The 19,749-nt window shown below is 41.0% G+C and overlaps 1 protein-coding gene across 1 annotated transcript; it reads left to right on the top strand.

Annotated features, from left to right (window-relative positions):
• The first annotated feature begins 1,884 nt into the window (after nt 1-1,884).
• rchy1 (ring finger and CHY zinc finger domain containing 1) lies at nt 1,885-7,276 on the top strand. Its single transcript, XM_079251960.1, has 9 exons — nt 1,885-2,018; nt 2,480-2,599; nt 3,400-3,515; nt 3,784-3,862; nt 3,965-4,009; nt 4,102-4,160; nt 4,876-4,905; nt 5,743-5,863; nt 6,017-7,276. Exons 1-9 carry the CDS (start codon nt 1,968-1,970, stop codon nt 6,212-6,214), a joined length of 819 nt encoding a protein of 272 aa, XP_079108086.1. The 5' UTR covers nt 1,885-1,967; the 3' UTR covers nt 6,215-7,276.
• Nucleotides 7,277-19,749: the final 12,473 nt, after the last annotated feature.

Below are 19,749 nucleotides of genomic sequence, written 5' to 3'. Positions count from 1 at the left end.
TAAGCCTTTGCTTGGTGATGAAGTACAAAAAGTTGAGTGGACACTATGCTTGTACATTACAGTTCTTTGAAAATTGTATGTGATTACTATGATTGCATTATGAAAGTGCATAAAGTGTCAACTCAGTATGTACTCAAGGAAGTAAAACTTGTGCGCCGCCCGGGAATCGAACCCGGGTCGCAAGAATGGGAATCTTGCATGATACCACTACACCAGCGGCGCCCGTCGTTCTTAGTTGCAGGACAATTTATCATATTGTCAAATCCGTAGTGTGATGATTAGACATTTCTGGAGGAACTATGTAAGACACTTATACACACTGCTAAAAATAAATAAAGGGAACACTCAAACAATACAATGTAACTCCAAGTCAACCACACTTCTGTGAAATTTAACTGTCCACTTAGGAAGCAACACTGATTGACAATCAATTTCACATGCTGTTGTGCAAATGGAATAGACATCAGGTGGAAATTATAGGCAATAGGCAAGACACACCCAATAAAGGAGTGGTTCTGCAGGTGGTGACCACCGACCACTTCTCAGTTATGATGCTTCCTGGCTGATGTTTTGGTCGCTTTTTAATCCTGGTGGTGTTTTTACTCTAGTGGTAGCATGAGATGGAGTCTACAACCCACACAAGGGGCTCAGGTGGTGCAGCTCATCCAGGATGGCACATCAATGCAAGCTGTGGCAAGAAGGTTTGTTGTGTCTGTCAGTGTAGTGTCCAGAGCATGGAGGCGCTACCAGAAGACAGGCCAGTACATCAGGAGACATGGAGGCCGTGGGAGGGCAAAAACCCAGCAGCAGGACCGCTACCTCCTTCTTTGTGCAAGGAGGAACAGGAGGAGCACTGCCAGAGCCCTGCAAAATGAGCTCCAGCAGGCGACAAATGTGCATGTGTCTGCTCAAACAGCCAGAAACAGACTCCATGACAAGGGTATGAGGGCCCGACAGGTAGGGGTTGTGCTTACAGCCCAACACCGTGCAGGACATTTGGCATTTGCCAGAGAACACCAAGATTGGCAAATTCACCACTGGCATCCTCTGCTCTTCACTGATGAAAGCGGGTTCACACTGAGCACATGTGACAGAGTCTGGAGACAGCCTGGAGAATGTTCTGCTGCCTGGAACATCCTCCAGCATGACCGGTTTGGCAGTAGGTCAGTAATGGTGTGGGGTGGCATTTCTTTGGGGGGCCACACAGCCATCTATGTGCTCGCCAGAGGTAGCCTTACTGTCATTAGGTACAGAGATCCTCAGACCCCTTGTGGGACCATGTGCAGTTGGCCCTGGGTTCCTCCTAATGCAAGACATTGCTAGACCTCATGTGGCTGGAGTGTGTCACGAAGCACAAAGGCATTGATGTTATGGACTGGCCCGCCCGTTCCCCAGACCTGAATCCAGTTGAGCACATCTGGGACATCATGTCTCGCTCCATCCACCAACGCCAAGTTGCACCACAGACTGTCCAGGAGTTGGAGAATGTTTTAGTTCAGGTCTGGGAGAAAATCCCTCAGGAGAACATCCACTGCCCCATCAGGAGCATGCCCAAGTGTTGTAGGGAGGTCATACAGACACGTGGAGGCCACACACACAGAGCCTAATTTTGACTTGTTTAGAGGACATTTCACCACTTTAATTCTGAGTACAACTCCAAATCCAGACCTCCATGGGTTGATACATTTGATTTTCATTGATCATTTTTGTGTGATCTTGTTGCCAGCACATTAAATTATGGAAAGAACAAAGTATTTAATAAAAAATATTGCATTCATTCAGATCTACAATGTGTTACTTTAGTGTTCCTTTTATTTCTTTGAGCATATTTAGCATACACCGCCCCCAGGAGACTGAATGTGCGCAGAGCGCATGGATGCCCTCCTGAAGATGGCGTCTGCGCTGACAGGTTAGCTCCAGCCTACAGTGCTACAGCCAGGAAGAAGTGCAAATGTAGGCGGCGAAACATGGCTGTACCCATTGGTTGTGAGCATTATGTGCGCAGCTGTTTATTGAAAGTGAGTGAACTTCTTGAAATATTTACTATATATGTTATCTTACAAGTATAAGAAAAGCATTTGGCTGTTAAATATACCTATTTTGCCACTGTGACAAGCTCCGCTAGCAGCAGCTCTAAGCTAGCTGCTCGGTTACTAAGTGTTGTCGGATTCGAGATTGACAAAACATTTAGATGGTAGTATCAGTTTTTATGTGATATGTTTATGATTCATAACTGCAAAATTAGTTTTCTCATGATATGTTTTCTAAGTTAGCTTCCCTCTCACCATGTCAGTTATACACATTTGGCAGCTAGCTATTATATTACCAACGCGATCAAACGTAGCTGAAATGTTATATTTTACTCCCAATACAAAGTTTAAACATAAATAATTGTGATTTAAAAAAAATGCACCAAATATTTTAGTATCATACATGGTGTGTTTATGATGGACTTTGCCTCCGTTTCTACGTGCTGCAGGCACCTTGCTGTGGTAAACTGTATGTGTGTCGACTCTGCCATGATGAAGAGGAGAACCACCAAATGGATCGCTTCAAAGTCAGAGAAGTGCAGTGCTCTGAGTGTCAAACCCTGCAGGAGGTAAAGGACAAAAAGATATCAGGAACTATTTAGTTTCTTTTTATAGCTCTTTTTAGACAAGCCAGTCTGGCTGCAGAGCTCCACACTTCCGGGGCAGGCTGCCCTCCCAGGCCACATCCACCGTGGAGCAGGAAGAAACTGTTCCTCACCAGATTAGACAAGAAAGTTTGTCCACTGCCATTAAAACAGAGCTAGAAGAAGACAAAAACTATCTAGATAAAGATAAACATTTGACATTGTACAGAAGCATTGAGCTGTCACCCAAAAATGGGACCATATCAGGTTGCAACATGATAGTTTATTATAAAAACGTGAAACGTATCACGTTGTAATGACTTCAATGTTTTTACAATAAAACTATACTTTCTTTTTATTTGCATGACAGCTCTATGCTTATGCAATGTTGAATACAATGAAAACTAAACTGCAATAAGCAGAACGTCACTTTGGTGACTGAAACAAAAAAAGGAAACTATAACCGTCCAGTTGTCATTTGTAAAAACATATAAACCCATCATTCAGCTAAAGAGCTTACTGTTAACATAGGCCTACTTACTGTGTCAGTTGTGGAGTTATCAATATTTTCCACATTAAAATAAGCACACAATGACAAAATAATTCAAAGGGATATTGTTAATTAAAAAGTATATATTTTTATGACAAGGGCAGGACACTGTTAGTGTGCTTAATGTTATTTATAGCATGCTCCAGATGCCAACATGGTTACAACACACCGTCTGCTGATTTGTCAGTGCATTTTATTTTGACAAATGGTTAATGTTTGATCTTTCTCTGTGTAGGCGCAGCAGACCTGTCAGCAATGCCATGTGCAGTTTGGGGAGTACTATTGTGACATTTGCCACCTGTTTGACAAGGATAAGAAGCAATACCACTGCCAGCCTTGTGGGATATGCAGGTAAGAAACATGTCAGGCTATATATATATATCATTACATTTCTATTCCCTTCTAAGTTATACATTATAAACACATGTAAATAGCTTGGTAGAATTCATGTTTAGCCATTTATTGTAAAAGACAGCAGCAGTTATATTGAACTCTAAGAAAAGTCTCTAGGGGAATTCATTATTGAAGTTGCTCTTTTTAATTGTAAATCCATATTAGCTGACAAGATTTTCTTACCATTGTGATATCTTTCCTTTCCTGCATGTTTTGACCTCTCCAGGATTGGGCCCAGGGAGAAGTACTTTCATTGTGAAAAATGCAACTTGTGTTTAGCCCAGGATTTGCGAGGAAACCACAAGGTAATGATTACTGTCCATGTTTCCCAGATTTATTCGCACAAGTGTTGAAGTAGCAGACTTATTCTCTTCGCTGTAATTTATCGTGTTTGTTTGTTGTTTCAGTGTGTTGAAAATGTGTCAAGGCAGAACTGCCCAGTGTGTATGGAGGTAAAAACACAATAAAGGAGAGGGATGTTGGATTTTAATGTAATATTTTCATTTCAAACTTGACGTACTTTATTTCTTTCTGTTTCCCCCAGGACATTCACACATCTAGAGATGGCGCTCATGTTCTGCCTTGTGGCCATCTCTTGCACAAGTATTACTTCCTTTTCTAATCTATCAGTAATTCCATTTGTTTGAGGTTATTTTTATTATTGAGATGAACTGTGTAAAGTTCAGGCCTGTTTCCAGAAAATTAGAGTGAGATTTGAAACAGAAAGCAGCCACTTGTAAATCATTTAAACCTGAGGTTTAATTCAAAACGGTCCAAACACAACATGTAGAATGCTACAGCAAAAAATAATTTTAATTGAGCCTTTGATTTTTAAATAAAATAATTTTCACAAAATGTAAGGCAAAGAGAAGATATAAATATAAACGAGTGAAAAAATACAAAATACATGCAAATTTTCAAAGTGTGAAAGAGTTTAAGTTGTGTGTTGTAAGTGAGCAGTGTACACCAGAGTTTACCAAAGAAATTATCATTATTTATTGCTGACAAATAAGCGATTTTATTGAAAAGGAGACACATAAGAATACCTTGCAGCTAGTTTGGCTAATTGTAAGTAACTTCATTGGGCATAAAAAAATTATCATATTGAGGAAGTTCCTCTTCAGTTTGAGGTCTCACAATGATGGGACTAAGAAAAATACACACATCTCTGCCAGAATCCACTTCATATGTTCAGAATTACTCTAAAACCATTGTCATTGTGCAGTTTGTTGCTGTAACTATACCCTGCTCTCTCAAGGTTTACCTTCAGTAGTTGAAGATCTGCTTCAAAATAACAATTTTGTCATGTTCTCCGCAGGACCTGCTTTGACAACATGGTCAGAGGAGGGTATGTCTCAGCTTTTTGATATTCTTAGATTTGTTGAAACTTAGTCTAGTTGTACTTAAATTGCTGCACTACAGTCATCTTTCTACATTTAGCCCTTCTAGATATACTAAATAAGTATTCTGATGTCTGTAAATCTTACTTGTTTCCTCCAGAATTCCTTTCTCTGTGCTCGCCACACAGACAACCAGTTTTCTTAGAAGCTTTTCACAGTTGCATATGGATATGCTAAAAGAATGGCAATATGTCTAAGCCAGCCTGACTGAAAGTGATTTTCTCTTTTACATGTTCGTTTGAACTTTATTTAATAGGGCTTTGCATCAATGCAGTGTTGCTTGACAAAATGCAGTGATTGCCATGTAAACAGGCCGTAGCTGGTTTGCATAAATGCTCCGCATGTTGCAGCAACTGCACTGATAAATGTTGACTGACCACCTATGGAGTGATATTATTGATTGAATTGAATTTAAAAGTTCACATTGATAATAATAACCATGTTCAAATGTATCTAATACAGCTAGTGAATCTTTTTTTTTTTTAAGTCTCATACAGTTCAACATGTAAAAGCATGATACGTTTATATCCGACTGAAAATAATAATTTAATCAGTTTTGTTTAGTTCAGGGACAGAACATGCCTTTTAAAACCTTTTGTGAAACTTCAGCATTTATCTATGAATAGTATTATTGATATGTTTCTAGGTAGATGATCTATCTGTAAAAGACCTAGGATAGAGAAGTATGATTACTGAGTTATGTGTAGACTAGAACTTACAGTTCAAAGTTACTACAGTGTTGAGACTCCAGAATGAAGCCTACGGCCCTTTTTTTCCTGTTTCAGAGCATATCGCTGCCCTCTCTGTATGCATTCTGCTTGGAACATGGAGGACCACTGGGATCAGATGGACAAAGAGATTGCTCAGTCACCAATGCCCTCTGAATACCAGGGTGCTTCTGTCAAAGTAAGATCTCAATAAACCAGTAAAAATGCATGGCATAAACAATTTCTGCTTTTCACTCACATCAAAATGTGAGATTTGTGATTGTTTTGTCTAAACTTTCTATTAGAAGTCTATATACTGTACACAAAACATTTGTTTTATTTGTCACTACAGATTATATGTAACGACTGCCAAACACATTGCACTGTGCCTTTCCATGTGTTGGGAATGAAGTGCACTGGTTGTGGCTCTTACAACACAGCACAGGAGGGAGGACTGATCCAGCAGGAGCCCCAGGAGATAGAGAATAATGCTGACACAGACACAGAGCCTGAGCAACAAAATCAGCATGAGTCGCCCATGCCACATTAGTTCTACCTGTTCACAACAATGTGAAGGACATATACTGTAATGATTCGTATGTTTAACTGGTGAAGTCCAACACTAGACTGAGCCAATGCTCCAAATCTAGTACATAATAGAGATCCATGCCAAGTTTTTTTTTTTGGTTTTTTTTTTTTGCATTTCTGGACAGAAATCTATCCCAGCATGTGCTCAGAGAGATGTAACGGTGGACTACTGGCCAGTCAATCACAGCACTTCCATATTGATAGTTTATATTGACAGTCTGTTCTACCTGCATGAGACGGTGACATTAGGTAAAGATCAAAGTTCTGTTTTTTCCAGTACAACAATAGCTTAAAATTATTAACTTTATGGCAGCTGTAATTAGTTCGGACATTATGATGCTTATCTGATGGCTTCGGGACATGTGCCAGGTTTATAATAAAAAAGATGTCAGTGATACGAGCAGACGTGTTTTGTGGATTTTTCTTTTTTTTTGGAGGGAGAGCAAGGGGGGGGCATAATTGCATAAATCCTCAGTGACCTAAATATTTGCATTTTGTATCTTTTGAAACCTTAGTATTCATTATCATTTCTAAATGTAGGACTTTCCTCTGTAGATCACACATGTGAGTTATGGAAGCCCCTTTTCTGAAGTCGCAATACATGTATTTAAATATTGACTGAAGACCCTTAATTGAAAAAAAGACATTTGCAGAATTTGAAAGATTCTTTTGTTTTCAAGTAAAAAAAGAAAAAAAATCACAAAAAGATTTGTTACCTTTTCATGATGAACCATGAATAACTTTTAACTGTCTTGTCTGAATCTATTCGTGCAGGGAACAGTAGAACCAATGTGTGTTTCATCTGCCATACATTCTGTTCAAGTCGCTTCCGTCGTGGTATGACGGCTGTAACAACGTTATTTAAGCCCTCCATTAAACATGACCATTATTCTGTTCTATTTTAAATATTTCATTAAAGAAGAAGCATGGAAGCACCGTGTCCTTTCCAGCTGCTTGATAATTGGGATGTTGTCAGCTGAGGTGTTGATTCTACTGGTAAACTTTTCTAGTACAACTCATCTTTACAGGCATTAAAGTATTTTCAATGTGTTTATACTAGGACCATTATTCATAAACATTATTAATAAAATCTAAGTTAAAAAAAAAAAAAAAAAGTCAAATGTAGTCTGTTTATTATTCCTTAAAGTGGAATTAAATCAAGTGAAAATGTTTCCAGATAAGCCAATAACATACGGCTCTGCAGTTTCTCTTCGGTTCATTTGTTGTCTCCTCTTAGTGGCGGTGGTTTAGGGGTTGTGAAGTGAACTGTGGAACAAACAGGAGCTTCAGTGGTTTCAGTGGGGATTTTCATAGGTGCAGTTGTAGAAAATTTTGGAGGTGGAGTGGCACTCCCTTGGTCTGAGCTGGTCACATTAGCTTGTTTTGCACCTAGATCTGTTTCAAAAGGTCCTTGATGCAGTGAGCCTTCTGTGTCTGGTACAACATGCACCATATCGGGATCAAGGAAGTCCCTTGTAACATCTGAATCAGGCATGTCCTTAGAAATGTCTACACCCAAGGCATCATCTGGCATGAAATGTAGAGCATCAATGTCCGTTGAGGTCTGTGGGTCTTCCTGGTGTGGCAAAGCAGAGGTATTGAGTGTCGCTGGAGAAGGTCCTGCATCTGCTGAGGGAAGGAGTGCAGTGTTCAGCAAGCCAGGCTCCACAGTATTGGGCATGTCTGTAACTGCTGGTAACTGGGGTACAGAATGAACTGCAGTCGCCTCCATTGACTCGCTGGATTCCATGGACTCTGAAGATTTGGATGAATCCTCAACCACATTTAGGCAGAGCTGTTTCAGAAACAGATAGTCACACGTTCATTTAGATGACTTAACAATGAACCTGAAACAGCAGAGCAGTAAAGTTATTTACCGGCTTAGATGTCACTAAAGTCACCATGAAGAGGGAACAAAATGTGAACCACAGAACAACCATTGTGGTGTTTCCTGTATTTGCAGAAACAGAGTAGTTAGTTTGTTGTGTATATACAGCTATTATAGCTTTAAATACATGTACAATACATTTGCTCAATGGGCAGATAAAAACGAACAAAATAACAGTCAAACCAGCTTTGTTTCAGGCTGTGACTCTTTAAAACCTGCTTTTTTTTTACCCCCTAAAATCAGCTTTACTATTTAGACATTTTGTAAACAAGCAGATTTATATTAAAAATGCAGTTCATCTATACTTCTCAACTTATGCAAGGCTGGATTGAAAGAGCACCCGTTGAGCAGAGTCTCCCTCCCCCAGCTACCTCCTCCAGCTTTTCCAGAGGTACACTGAGGTATTACCAAGCCAGTTCAGAGATAAAAATCTCTCGTCCTGGGTCTGTGTCCTAAGGCCTCCTCCATTAATAAAACTTCTTTTCTCTCCTGATAGCATCATCTTACTTTAAAAGCTCCCCTTTAAATAAGGGAATTTTATTTCTTCAGCACTACCTGAAAATACCATTTTGAATAGAAATAAAAGTGCTGAGGTTTTGCAGGACCTAAAAAAATCTTTTCCACTGTATAGACCTACCTTGACTGTGTTTTCTCACTGAAGGAACACCCCAGATTTTGCAGAAAACGTCCCTCTTGTGCCAAAAGTAAATACTGGTTCACGTCTTCTGTGTCCTGAACTTATAACAGAGCATCTGAGCAGGGCAGGTTTTTATATGGCTGTGTGTTCTGACATCGATCCATAATTTCCTTCATAAAATGTACAAAAGACAGTCCAACTCTTCTTCACTAACCAAAGCTGAATCATTTAACACCCAAAGATAAACTGAAATTAGAGTGCTAAAAATTCTTAGACGATAATGAAAGAGTAAGAACACAAGTGGCTTCATAACAAAAGTAAATATGTGTTTTGTGGCTGTGGTGTAAACAATAGGAAGGATTTGGTTTAGACTTTAAATACCTCAAGAATTCACCTATTCTAGGCAAAGTGTCATGTGTTCAGCTTCCAACCAAAGCTACATAAACTGAAAGAACACATTTACTCATCTTTAATATTCTCATTGTGATACAGGATCCAGTTCTCTCACACTATATTGCCAAAAGTATTGACTCATGCAGACATGCTTAATCCACAGGGTTTAAATATGTCAGCCTACCCTTTGAAGTTAAAGCAGCGTTGTTTTCTCTAGGAAAACTTTCCACTCGGTTTAGGGAAAATTTCGACCATTCTTCCACAAGCTCATTTGTGAGGTCCGACACCGATGTTGAAGACCTGGCTCGCCAATTCACGGCAAAGACGTTCTATCCTGTTGACAGGACCCTATGCAGGCCAGCCAGGTTCTTCCACACCAAACTGTCTTTGTACCTAGTTTTGTGTAATGGGGAGAAGTCGAGTTGGAACAGGAATGATTCCCAAAACAGTTCCAAGATAGGAACATTAGTTCCAAGTTCTTATACTGAAACATTGAGTTCTTTTCACTGGAACAAAAGGGGCCAAGCCCAAATCCTGAAGAACTCCACAGCAGATAAAATTCTGCATTAAAATGGCATTTGTATTTCAGTAAAGTGGGTTGGAGCAATTTGAAGTCTTAGGTCTTTTCAAGCAGCATTTTAATCACTGTTGCTTCAAAGATGTTGAGCAGAAATGATACAGCTTAGTGCAAGATCAAAAGGTCAGTGAAAATGGGACTAACCCTCTGTTATAAGTCATATCCACATGAATGGCAACTGCCATAGCTGTGGCATCTTGTCCCCCCATGGAGTTGACAGAATCTCATGCACCAGCTTTAATGGGTACCAACACATTGGGACACCACCTTAAAAGCATCAAGTGCTTACAGAATCAGTTTTACTGCAGTCATGGTTGCACAGTCAGCTACTGGATCCACCTGCAGATTTAGAAACCACCTTAAACCAGGGTCCTGCAGGTTCTCAGCACCTCTGCTGCTTTTCTGGCTCTGACTCGAGAGGCTTGAACACAATGCGATAGTTTAATTTCAACCAGTTACAGCAGGGACAGACTTCTTGGTTCAATAACCTACTTTTAAAAAATAGCCTAAACACCCATCACTGCATTTTTAATCTTGGGGTAACATCTAGCTATATCAAAAAAAAAAATTATAGTCTAATCTTTGAGTTAAAGCTCATTTTACTCTAGTTTAAGCCAGAGAACGTGTATCATTTTATATGTCGTTTCTTTTAAGTGCCACACGGCATCTGCTAGAGTACAAAACACATAGAACTGTGAGTTAGTGTAGCCAAAACTAAACTGTTGCTTCAACCCTAAATGCCAACACAACTTCACACCACAATTGAAAATGCACACCATTTATTTAAAACATTGTCCATATATCTGCCTCAGTCCACAGAGGATACCGCTTCCTGTGAAGAGGAACAGAAGAAGTCAGACAATCCCAAAAGTACAGGAAACGGGAGGAGAGAAAGTTAATTTAGTGGAGGACCACCTCTGCTTTGTCTGCTTCTGTCACAGTGCTTGGGGTGGTCTCCACTTTCTTCTCCAGTTCAGTCATGCTCATTTCTTTAGCCGCTTCTGGGCTAGTTGTCCTGTAGAAAGAAATTAATTTTTCAGTTGTTTCATGCTACTACTGCAAAAGTTTCAAATTTAGATTGTGCTAACAAATGCTACTTAAGTCATGCCCAGCCACCATTACTGCTAAATCTCTACATCCAACTTAAGTCCAATTTAAATTGTTTGCATCATCTAAAACCAATAAATTTTCAAATATGACAAGTCTGAAATCAGCACAACCTTGAAGCAGCGCTCTTTTTGACCACCACTGCTATGATGGCGATAACCACAACTCCCACGCCGAGACCCAATGCACCATAGATAACGGGACCCTGTGAGATTTTTGGGAGAGGGTCCTGACAGGAGTCACCACTGTAGCCCTCTGAACACAGACAGGAAGTGACTCCACTGACGTCCACACAGTTCCCATTGCCACTGCAGCGCTTCTGACTGCACTGCTGGGCTTCCAAGTTCATGAGCTGACTGCTGACATTTAAAGAGGGCTCTGGCACCGTTGGTGGAGAAAGAGGCTGAGGAGATGTGGGAGAAAAGCTGCGAGGTTTGGCAGGAGCAGAGACCTTGGCTCCTGACCATAGCTTGAGATTGACACCTTTAAGAAATGTAAAGATGTTACTATACCATTTGCATTGCATACAGTTTTGAATGAGGTTTCTGCATACTCACAGTTCTCATCTGAGTGGTCAGAGCAGTCCACTTGCCCATTGCAGAATTTCTCAACAGGTTGACAAGACTTTTGATCCAGACAAGGTTTGGTTCCAGCAGGGCAGCTTTGTTCTGGGCTGCAGTTGGTGTCTTTTGCAACGTGGTCATGTGCACACTTGCATGTCCGGCCTCCTGGGGTGGGCAGGCACAGGTGCTGGCAGCCACCATTAGTTTCTGCACACTGGTTTGACCCTGATGAACAGGATTAGTTTTACAAGTCACTGCAAGTTCATCCAAGTACATCTATTGTCTGTAGTATTTGCTGCATTTACTTCCAATACACCTTTTGTTCTCCCACCTTGTCCCAACATACCTATAAAGAGTAGTTCTCACCTGCTTGACTAGACTTGCTGAAAGTCTTCAAGCTAAAAATCTGAGAGTCAACCTCAAACCACAGTTTTTTCTGCTGCTGATGTTGGTACCAGACCCTGGTCATATCTGAAGGACGACATGGATGTACATAACTATACCAACAAAAGAAGTGGCATGCAGTTCAGTGCAATAATCTTTTAAGGCCAATAATGACTCATTACCATCAACAATTATCCAGATCAGTGTCTTGTCTCTCAGGGCCACAGCTTTCAAGCCCTCACCAGCTTCCAACTCTACATATCCAGAGCCATCAGTTTGGACACTGCCAATCTTCCCTGTTGCTGGGGGGTGGTTTGAGAATTTGAAACTAAGTTTCATTTTAAATGACTAATTTAAGAAAAAAAAAAAGTTTTACCAGTATCTGCCCAGTAAATTGTATTCCCATTACTGGAGAAGACCAGAGATACTGGCTGAACAGCATCCTTCCACACAACTCTTTGCTCAGCACCATCCATGTTGGCACATTCTATAGTAGTCTTGCCAACTGCATCTTTTACCCCCACATTTGTGAAGCAAACCCTCCCAGTGGAAGGGTGGAGGGCAATGTATCCCACCTTACCAATCCCATCTTTTATGAGAACAGCTGTGTATGCACCAGTTTTAGAGGTGACCTGCAGGCGGGGCTGTTGTTCACTGCTCCAGTAAACATTAAGGGTTATCCAGTCGAGGGCCATAGCAGTGATTGTGTCACCAAGCAGCTTGAGAAATTGGCCATCGGAGGTCAGAACTGAGTCCTTGAGCTTGAAGGAGCTGAGTGAAGCTGTGCCATCTGTCAAAAGCAGGGTGTGCTCACGAAGGCTGTAGTCCATGATGGAGGACTTGGCAACACTGGGTACCTGCAGAGCCAAGTGGTCTGGCCACCCCTTTTGCTCTGTTGCTAGTTGGGACTGCATGTAGATCTGCAGAGATGGAGGTTGAGATATTCACAGGAGGCATTCATACACCTAAGCTAGGAGCCTGCCCTTCCTACCAGAGACTTGGACCCAGATAGAGTTTAACACGCATGTTTGTGTGACGTGCCATTAGCATTGAATGGCATTAAAGAATTCCCCCTCAACCACCATTTATGCAAGTCATGTTGAAAAGTGTAGAGCCATTACCTGTGTTAGAGTTGAGGGAGACAGGAACAGCAGGAATGTTGAAGTGACCAGTTTGGAACAGGTCAGACCATCCTCAGCCAGTAGGAGGCCAGAAGGACACTTGCATGCAGCCTTGCGTCCAGGAGCCAACACACACATGTGGGAGCAGTCCATTTTCTTGCAAGGGCTCTCAGTGTCCATTTGGAGTATTGGGTGGATGATCTGAAACAAATTCTGCACTTTTACAATTGTAAAAAATTTATACCCAACTTATGGTTAAGGAGCATCGTTATGAAACTCTACAAGTGCAACATCTTACCTTCACAGCAAAAGGTTGTTGGAGTCTTTTCAGAACAACTTGACGGTTTTTACCATTGAGTTTACTAGCCGCTTGCACCACTCGCTTCTTAGCATCAGACCAGTATAGCATATCATTGAACACCACCACCGAGAACGGATTTGCTGTCTCCTTCATCTGAAGAATCTGAGTGATTTACACAGCATGTTTTGAGACAATGCAACATGACAGTGTGTGGCATGGAGTCAAGCCCAGAGTGTGCTCAGAGCTCACACTTTACCTGAATATCATGACCATCCAGTGTGGTAGATCCAATCACCCTCAGCCTCTCATCTGTCCAGAAGATCCTGTCAGAAATGGTGTCTATTGCAAGGCCACCTGGCCAGCCCAAACTGGAGTTTAGAACCACTCTCCTCTGAGAGCCATCCATCCCAGCACGTTCAATTTTTACTTCATCACCAATGTCAGTCCAGAACATCAACCTGGACAAAGTTTGATTAGCCTTCTTTGGAGGGGAGAGAGAAAAAAAAAAAAAAAAGAAGCCTATATACAAACCCTTTCTGTGGTAGCAGTGCCAGAGTTCGGGGTTGATCAAGGTCTTCACGAAGGATAACACTTCTGTCCAGTGATTTCAAAGGAGTCTTTTCCAGTTTGATAGCAACAATTTCACTACCCACCCCATCAATCCAATACAGGTTCCTCCCAAGCCAGTCCACAGCTACAGAATCAGCCCTAACACCTGGGGAAGTTATTTAGATAGCACCATGAACATTTCCTTGCATCACTGGCAATCAAGTTATTTTTTGCACAAACCTTTAATAAGTGTTCCAGTGGTCTTTTGATCCAGTGACGACCACCTGATGGTCTCTGCAGCAACACTGACCCAGAAGACTTTCTGGTCTCTCCAGTCATAGTCCAAAGACAGAATGGGCTTTTTGGCTGACGACAACAAGACATCCAAGCTTCCACTACGCAAGCCATACAGGTAGAGATCCGTTTGGACGGACGACAACAGGAAGGCTTCACCTAAGAAAGTTACTGGCTTTCATTGTGTTCAGTGTGAAGATGCTTTGAGTAAGGGCATAAAATAAAAAGTTTTACTTGTGATCTTGCACTGGTGTCCACCTGCCTCCATTATATAGCCTGGATGGCAGTCACACTGGTATGAGCCCTCAGTATTGATGCAGAGGTGACTGCACACAGGTGTCTGGCCTTCACACTCATTAACATCAGCACATGTCACCCTGTCCTCCATGAGCCTGTAGCCTGCTGCACAACGACAGCTCTGCATGCACCAGGGGTGGGGAGGAGATTGTTCAGTGAATTTTATGGCCATTTTTCAACCTTATCTACCATATTTGAGAACAGGACTCACTGTGCCCTTTGGTGTGCTGTAGCATCCCTCCGAGCAGCGCTTGATATCCACTTCAGCACAGTTTAAATGGCAGCTGCCTCCCTCATCTGAGCCATCTGCACAATTTGTGATGCCATTGCAAACCAATGTTGGATCCAAGCATTCTTTGCTGCCACACTGGAACTCGTGAGGGAGGCAAGTGACCATCCCACCTAGTGAGCACATTGGTTGCAGATACATTGTCAGAGAGAAGATCAGTAGATCACGTGTAACTTCGTTAGCTAAAAGTACATTGCAGTTAGATTTGATACAATCCCACCACAGGCATACATAGTGGGCTTACCACTCCACATGGCTGCGTTCAATACTGAAGCATGGATTAAATTTATGTCTGGAGTCATGGTGAATAAATTGACTACATAATTCAATTTAGAGAACATTTTAGATTCAGTTCAATTCTCCACTTTCATGATAATTACTCACATTCAGTCTCATCACTGCCATAGTCACAATCCTTCATGCCATCACACTTCCAGATGGTAGGGATGCATTTAGTGTTTGATTTGCACAGCCACTGGAAGTCACCACACTCTAGTGGAACCACAGGACAGTCCTAGAAGGCTAAATCATTTTAATCTTCTAGTCTAGCACTTTACCCAGTTTCCATTCAGCAATTTGCAATGAGAAAAATACAATACACATGTTCAGTCACCTTCTCATCCGTGCCATCTTCACAGTCCTGGTCTCCATCACAGATCCACTCAGGCACCAGACACTCTTTACTCTGTGGGCAGCGATGTGTAGTTGGGCAGACTGGTGCCTTGGTGCAGCTCTCCTCATCAGAGCGGTCCCAGCAGTCTGGGTGACCATCACAACGCATGTTTGAAGAGAGACACTGCCCACTGGTACATCTGAACTCTGCATCACTGCATTCCTCGTCAGCTGTGGGGATTGAGAGCACAGCAGCCATTACAGAAAAGTAATTACTAGTTGGATCCAGGCAGGGCATATTAACATACCACAGGTGGCTTCATCACTGCCATCAGCACAATCCTTCTCCCCATCACATAGGAAACTGCTGGGGATGCAGCGGCTTTTGTCGTCACATTGGTGAACACAGCCCTCCATGTACTTGGCACATTCCAGTTCATCCGAGCGGTCTTGACACTGAGGCACACCGTCACACACCTGGGTCCTCTCAATGCACTTCTTCCCATGGGCACACTGGAACTGTCCTGCAGAACATGAGCTGGCATGATTATACAGGAACAAGCAGATCAGCAGGGGAGGTGTAACTTGTGACAGTCTAAGCTCAATGCTGACCAGTTTACACTGTAGTTCAGTGTGGAGCTGAGACTTGATTCAGTATAGTGATTAAAGATTGTAATACAGTTGGCCATTTCAGAGTTAGTCAGTGGTACATTTCATAGATTTTTTTTAACCATTAGGTTTTTTTTTTTGGTTTTTTTTTACTTCAAAAATTTAAGTTTTGAAATAGTCAATGCAGCATTTAATGACATGCCAATAAGTTTTAAGTCCATCCTCAAAACAGTCAAACTTTAACCACCCTTTTCTCCCCAGTTACCACTTTCACATGTTGATAAGCAGTCTTCCTCATCCGAGCCATCTTTGCAATCTTCCTCCCCATCACAGACATGATTGTAGTGAACACAATCAGAGTTGTCCTTGCAAGGTTTGGAGCCCAAAGTACACCTGATGGGAAGAGGTGGACCAGCGGCAGTAGGCACAGGAGCTGGAAAGGTCTCTTCATCTTGGTCATCTGATAATAAAATAAAGTTTGTGTGCCTCAAATCTAACCCAAGTTTGAAACTTCAGACTATTTAAACATACCACAAAGAGCTTCATCACTGGCATCTAAACAGTCCCTCTCGCCATCACACACAAAGCTTGCAGGTAGGCAGCGGCTGTAGTCGTCACACTGGTGATAACAACCTTCAGTTGGCTCCAGGCACTGCTGTTCATCAGAGTTATCCTGGCACTGAGGTACACCATCACACACCTGGTCCTTATCAATACACTTCATACCATGGGCACACTGGAACTGATCTATTCGAGGCATTTCACAGAAGAGTGTTAGTGTTAATTATAGGATGATTAAGTCAGTCATAAAAAGGTGACAATTGCTGAATGAATCATACATTTCCATTATAAGAAATTTTAGTCTAACAGCTTCTCTAACTCAAAACCCTTGTACCTTCACTGCATACAGATTCACAGTCCTCTTCATCTGAACCATCCTTACAATCCTCTTCTCCATCGCACACATGACTGTACCGAATACACTCTGAGCCATCTTTGCACAGTTTACTGCCCAGGTTGCATTTTAGAAGACTGCTTTCAGCTGAAACAAATGGATTGGGAAAGGGATGTGGGAAGCATTATTTACAACAAAAAAAGCAAAACCAATTTAAAAAATAAAAAAAAAAGGCAACTTAACTTCACTCACCTTGCAAGGACCCTGCCAATAACGCCACACAAAATAATAACCATTTCCCCATCGCCACAGACAAAATAAAATGGAAGCTCATTCCCCACAGCTCCAGTGTGGCATTTTATAAAGATGCCAGGTGCCGCTAATGCAACTTAATTGAACACCTGAGTGTGAAGCCGAGGGGCGGGACTACAGAAAAGTGTTGGGGGGGGGGGGGGGGTTACGTATATAGTTAAAACTTAAAAATCTTTTCTTTTATTCTTTTTTCTTTTAACCTACTAATATATTCTTTAAAAAGTCATTGTTCTTGTAAAATAATTATAACAGTCTTTTTTTTTTTTTTTTTTTTTTTTTTTTGTGAATACTCTCACAACAAATATATTTTGCTGTCATTTCCCGAATAATGACACGTGATAGACATAGTAAAATAGATAAAGATAATCAAGGACAGCAGCCACTGTTCAGAATACGTCCTTAAAGTATCCTCCAAGCAGGTGTTTTTTTATATATATATTTTTTTTTTTTTTTATTGAACCATTGAAGCAACAGTACAAAATTGACATTGTATATCAGGTTACAAAAGCAATAGAAACCTTGATATAACAGTATTAGTATAATAACAAAGAAGGTAACAGCATATGGGACATAAAACAGAGCACAAAGATTTGTGAGCTAAATTTAACTAAATTAAATAATCACATATTCGACTCATCTTACTCCCTTACCGCAAAGGACTTTGTTTTACTACGAAAACCCTGCTAATAAAGCAGTAGAACTCGTTAATTTTTTCACTCTGCAAGCTAAATTTTTTCCTCCAATCAGATGCTGAATAGGAGGGACTAAGCGCTCTTGCGTAGCCATCAGTTTGTTTTGCTGTTCCGGTCTAGCTAAGCTAAGCTAACAGGCTACAGAAGCGGTGGTAGCAACTTGAGAGGAGCCTACAAGCTTTGTCAAAATTAGCTGCTGTACAATAACCTTCAGGTTTTTTTTTTTAAACAGGGTATTAAGTGAGCTGCGCACAACTTTGTTTTTCCTTTTCCTTTTCAGAAGTGGAATTTGGACTGTAAGATTGGGGTAACTATTGAAATGGCTTTAGCTGCTTTCTCTACTTTGATGCATGTTGTTTTGAGGCTGAGATGATGTAGCTCCGTTAGCCAGCGGGAACCAGCGCTCAGTTTATAAGAGTTACACCAAGATGCTAACTCTGTGTTTTGGTAATAGACAGACAGAAAACTATGTAAAAATTAAACAACACGGCCTTTTAATCCACAAAGTGGCCGTTTGTAATGCTGGATTTTTATAAATGTGTTTCTGAAAAGCTGCCTTTAGGTACCAAAGTAGCGGGACTGTTGCGCACGGGAGGGTTTTTTTTCCCCGCAGATCACAACAAAAGGATTTTTGATAACAAGCTGGCAGCTAGCTCAGTACAGCTAACGTTTGCCATCTTAGCCAGATTTATACATTTTACCCAAATTGCCTACATTAACATAGGTGCTCTGATTACAGTTTCACGTTTTGTTTTCAGTGTGTAATATAGCAGCATTTTGCAAGCTAATGCTAGTGAATATAATGTTGTGATTTGAGTCCAGCAGGCCCCCCCTCCCATCAGGTAGCTAGCAACCGGCCTTTCCAAGCCAATTGGTGGTCGCCCTGGGGGCCCTGTCACAAAATGTTATGTTTGTTCTCACTCATTTTTTTAGCTCTCATCGCGTTATTCGCCATGATTATTGACAGCTCGTCGTGATTTATTAAGTGCAGGGAATGCAACAGAAAGAAAACACTGCGTTGATTCTGTAAGTTTGCAGGCTGGCTAACCGGATGCCAGGCAGCTAAGACCAAGTGGACATTCCCACTAGTTAGCAAATCCACAGTTTAGCAGAGTGTGCATCAGTAAAATAGTTCTAGTATTTTATTTTCTGTTGTTGAATTGATTTTTACGAGTAGACCACATGACTGTTCATCCTTCTTATGATCCTCAATGTTGAGGTTCATTACGATTCTAGTACTTGTTGGCTTGTAAAATGTAAACATTTAGCATTGACATCGTGTTATTCGACAATAGTCTTATGCTGGCATGTTGTCAATAAGATAAGACATCTTTTTTATTATGATTATTTTAAACTAATTGGACCATGATTGACTGTACTGTTAAAGTTGTGCTGATGTCAGTATGAAAGCTTAGCCAAGCTTAAACCTAATTTCTCACAAACATCATAATATACTCCTAAAAGGTCAGTTTACCCTGGAGTTTTGCTGGTGTGCTGAAAGAAGTGGTTTTGGTTTGACTAGTTGTTTGTTTTGTTTTGTTTTTTAAATATTATTTAGTGTCATTACACTCTTGACAAATGTATTTAATTTGAAATTAACAAAAAACAATTTTGTGACTATGCATTTTAAATTTACATACAGTTTTCAATATTCAGTGTGTCCCTTAAACTTATTTGGTTTGTCAGTTTTTAAAGTGTATATTCATCTTTTGACTTTAGTTACATTTGTTAACAACAAATAAGCATAGCCTTACACTTCTTTTGTCTCATTTTATTTTTTGTTAAAAGTTGAATTGTGTTGTCTTCTATACCATGTTTTATTTCTAATTATGTGCTTTGTGTGTGGCTTTTTCTCTTTTTAAAGGTGTTCATATATTTTGAGTATACTCTGCTAGCACTGGCTTCCACTCTGTGACTTATCGGTCACTGGAGGGGGGGGGGGGGGGAGGGGGGGGGGGCTCACAGCAAGGGCCCAAA

The sequence above is a fragment of the Telmatherina bonti genome (assembly GCF_933228915.1).
Source record: "Telmatherina bonti genome assembly, chromosome: 13".
Lineage (NCBI taxonomy): Eukaryota > Metazoa > Chordata > Actinopteri > Atheriniformes > Telmatherinidae > Telmatherina > Telmatherina bonti.
This window is presented reverse-complemented; position numbering and strand designations above follow the sequence as displayed.